General features: G+C 32.6%; 1 protein-coding gene across 1 annotated transcript; it reads left to right on the top strand.

Moving 5' to 3' along the window:
• Positions 1–1,572: 1,572 nt before the first annotated feature.
• On the top strand, positions 1,573–2,631 carry Or46a (Odorant receptor 46a; the record flags this gene model as incomplete). The annotated part of the gene is made up of 2 exons (XM_017606100.1): positions 1,573–2,295; positions 2,362–2,631. Coding segments are annotated over exons 1-2 (993 nt in total), but the record flags the coding sequence as incomplete, so codon positions are not given.
• Between the last annotated feature and the right edge of the window lie 155 nt (positions 2,632–2,786).

Genomic DNA, 2,786 nt, shown 5'->3' with positions numbered 1-2,786 from the left:
AAAATCAAACCATAACTTGGTTGAAAAAACCGTTGTGCTTTTGGCTCAGCGTATCTGAAATTTAACGTGTAAAGAAATATTTCGCGAGTGGGTTGGCTGAAAAAATCCTGGCCAGGATATTTTTAATTAAATATTCATATTATATATACACCAATCGAAAGCATAAAGCCTATGGAATGTGTTAAACAGATGAGTGAAAATTATTAGTATTACCTATCTGTTCATACCTGGCAACCCGATAGGTAGGTCAGGAAAAGATAGACAACCCAACGTTTTCACATTCTATAGACTTATTACCTTCGATTGGTATATAATTCGTTCATTAAACAAAATTAAAAAAATAATAGTAATTTTTTAATATTGAATTAATAATATCCTGGCCAGGATTTTTTCAGCCAACCCATCCGCAAAATAATTAGCACGTTACATTCCTTGGAAAAAAATATTTCATCTGTTAAACAGATGGGTGAAGGTCGTGCCTTTGTTGGATCTAAGACCAAATAATACCATACATACATACATACGAATTTGTTCTCAAATTTTCAATTTGAATCACATTTATTGACCGTGAAAAAATCAAACCATAACTTGGTTGAAAAAACCGTTGTGCTTTTGGCTCAGTGCATCTGAAATTTAACGTGTAAAGAAATATTTCGCGAGTGGGTTGGCTGAAAAAAATCCTGGGCAGGATATTTTTAATTAAATATTCAAAAATTTTTATTATTTTTTTTTGCACTCATTTGTTTAATGAACAAATTATATATATACCAATCGAAAGCATAAAGTGTATGGAATGTGTTAAACAGACAAATGAAAATTATTAGTATTATCTATCTGTTCATACCTGCCAGCCCGATCGGTAGGTCAGGAAAAAGATAGACAACCCAACGTTTTACATTCTTAATAACTTCGATTGGTATATAATTTGTTCATTAAACAAAATTAAAAAAATAATGGTAATTTTTGAATATTTTCCAGCCAACTCACTCGTAAAATATTTATTAACACGTTAAATTTCTTGGAAAAAAAAATTTCATCTATTAAACAGATGGATGAAGGTCGTGCCTTTGTTGTATCTTAGACCCAATAATATCAATGGATTTTATTTCATTTTTTGAAAAGGTAATAATGTCAGTTGAAAGGAAAAGAAAGGTTTATTCTTGTAGAAGTTCGTTGTAGAGAAATTCGACTGTACGATAAATCCCTATTTGAAATACACACATATATGTACGTATAGTAATATTTATGTACATAATGCTTGTTCTTAGGATTTTATTTATAAAATATTTCCTAACGTGAATCTCAGTGTAAATATTTTATTAAGCTATTGGCAAAGTCATTAGCAACACACTCATACGTGAAATATACTGGATTGGATTTTACAATAAAAGGTCAATTGATTTCCCTTGAAAAGCAGTTCCATTTTAAATAGCAAATAGTGTTTTGAAAATAATGGAAAGAGCGAAAGAGATTGTCGACTCGTTTTACAAGGAACAATTTATATTTTTTAAGTGCCTGGGCCTTTTTGATCTGCCAGCCCACTATCCGGCCCGTGTGCACTTTCTGTTTAAGATGTACTTCTGGTACGTAGCCATCTTTTGGATTTTTCTTTTCGACGCCAGCATGTGGATTAAGATAATTAGCAACATAACGGATTTGAACGAGATAATCAAAGTGTTTTACGTATGCTCAATGGCTATTGCTGTAATGGCCAAATTCGTGCATATTCGTATAAAAACCAGTTCATTCTTGGCATTATTCGCACGGATGCACGACGATGACCTACTCCCGGTTAATAAATTTGAAATGGAAACATTCACACAATCACTGCAACTAAGTTGCAAAGTTCGCAACTGCTACATGTATCTTTCACTGACATCCCTATCCTTGGTATTTGTTAGGCAACTAGTATCAGATCCTGGCGAACTACCGCTATCAATTTACATACCGATGAATGTCGAAAACATTTGGTTCTTTATATTAGCATACTTGTTTCAGTTTATCGGAGCATCGCTTTGTTGTTTTATCAATATATCTTTCGATTCATTAAGTGCGTCGTTCTTTATATATCTGAGAGGCCAATTAAATATATTATCGAACCGGCTGGAAAATATTCCTACTGACAAGGATACTACGCAAGATGTCATTAACATGCAATTAAAAGACTGCATTCGCTACTATAATAAACTGCTGGATATTACAGAAATCATGGAGGATCTATTAAGCACTCCAATGTCTGTGCAAGTGATAAGCTCTGTGTTTGTACTTGTTGCTAATTTCTACGCAATGACTTTCGTAGGTGTTCTCCTAGTACCTGATATGCTTATCTAATTCATACTTGTATTTCCTCTACAATTGCAGCTTACCGATCCTAATGATTATGCGACATTTATGAAATTCCTTGTTTATCAACTTTGCATGCTGACCCAAATATTTATTTTATGTTACTTTGCTAATGAGGTTTCGATCAGAAGTTCAGAACTACCTTTTTCGTTGTACTCATCGGAATGGACCCATTGCAACCGAATTAATCGACGCTTAATGTTACTGATGATGGCGCAATTCGATATCCCGATTAGAATTAAAACAATCAACCGCTGTTATTCTTTTAATTTGTCAGCTTTTACTTCGGTAAGTACTTTAATAAGTTCATCATAATGATGACTAAAACATTCCTTCATAAAAGCTTATATCGTCACCTGAAATACAAATAAATAATATAAAAAAAACTTTTTAATATACAACGCTTTTATAAATGGACTAAAAAGTAGAAAATAATACTTCTC

This window comes from Rhagoletis zephyria, unplaced genomic scaffold, assembly GCF_001687245.7.
Source record: "Rhagoletis zephyria isolate East Lansing unplaced genomic scaffold, Rhagoletis_zephyria_1.1 Rzeph_scaffold_40671, whole genome shotgun sequence".
In the NCBI taxonomy this organism is placed as follows: Eukaryota; Metazoa; Arthropoda; class Insecta; order Diptera; family Tephritidae; genus Rhagoletis; species Rhagoletis zephyria.
Note: the sequence above shows the minus strand (reverse complement) of the source record. Positions and strands in the feature narration are given on the sequence as shown.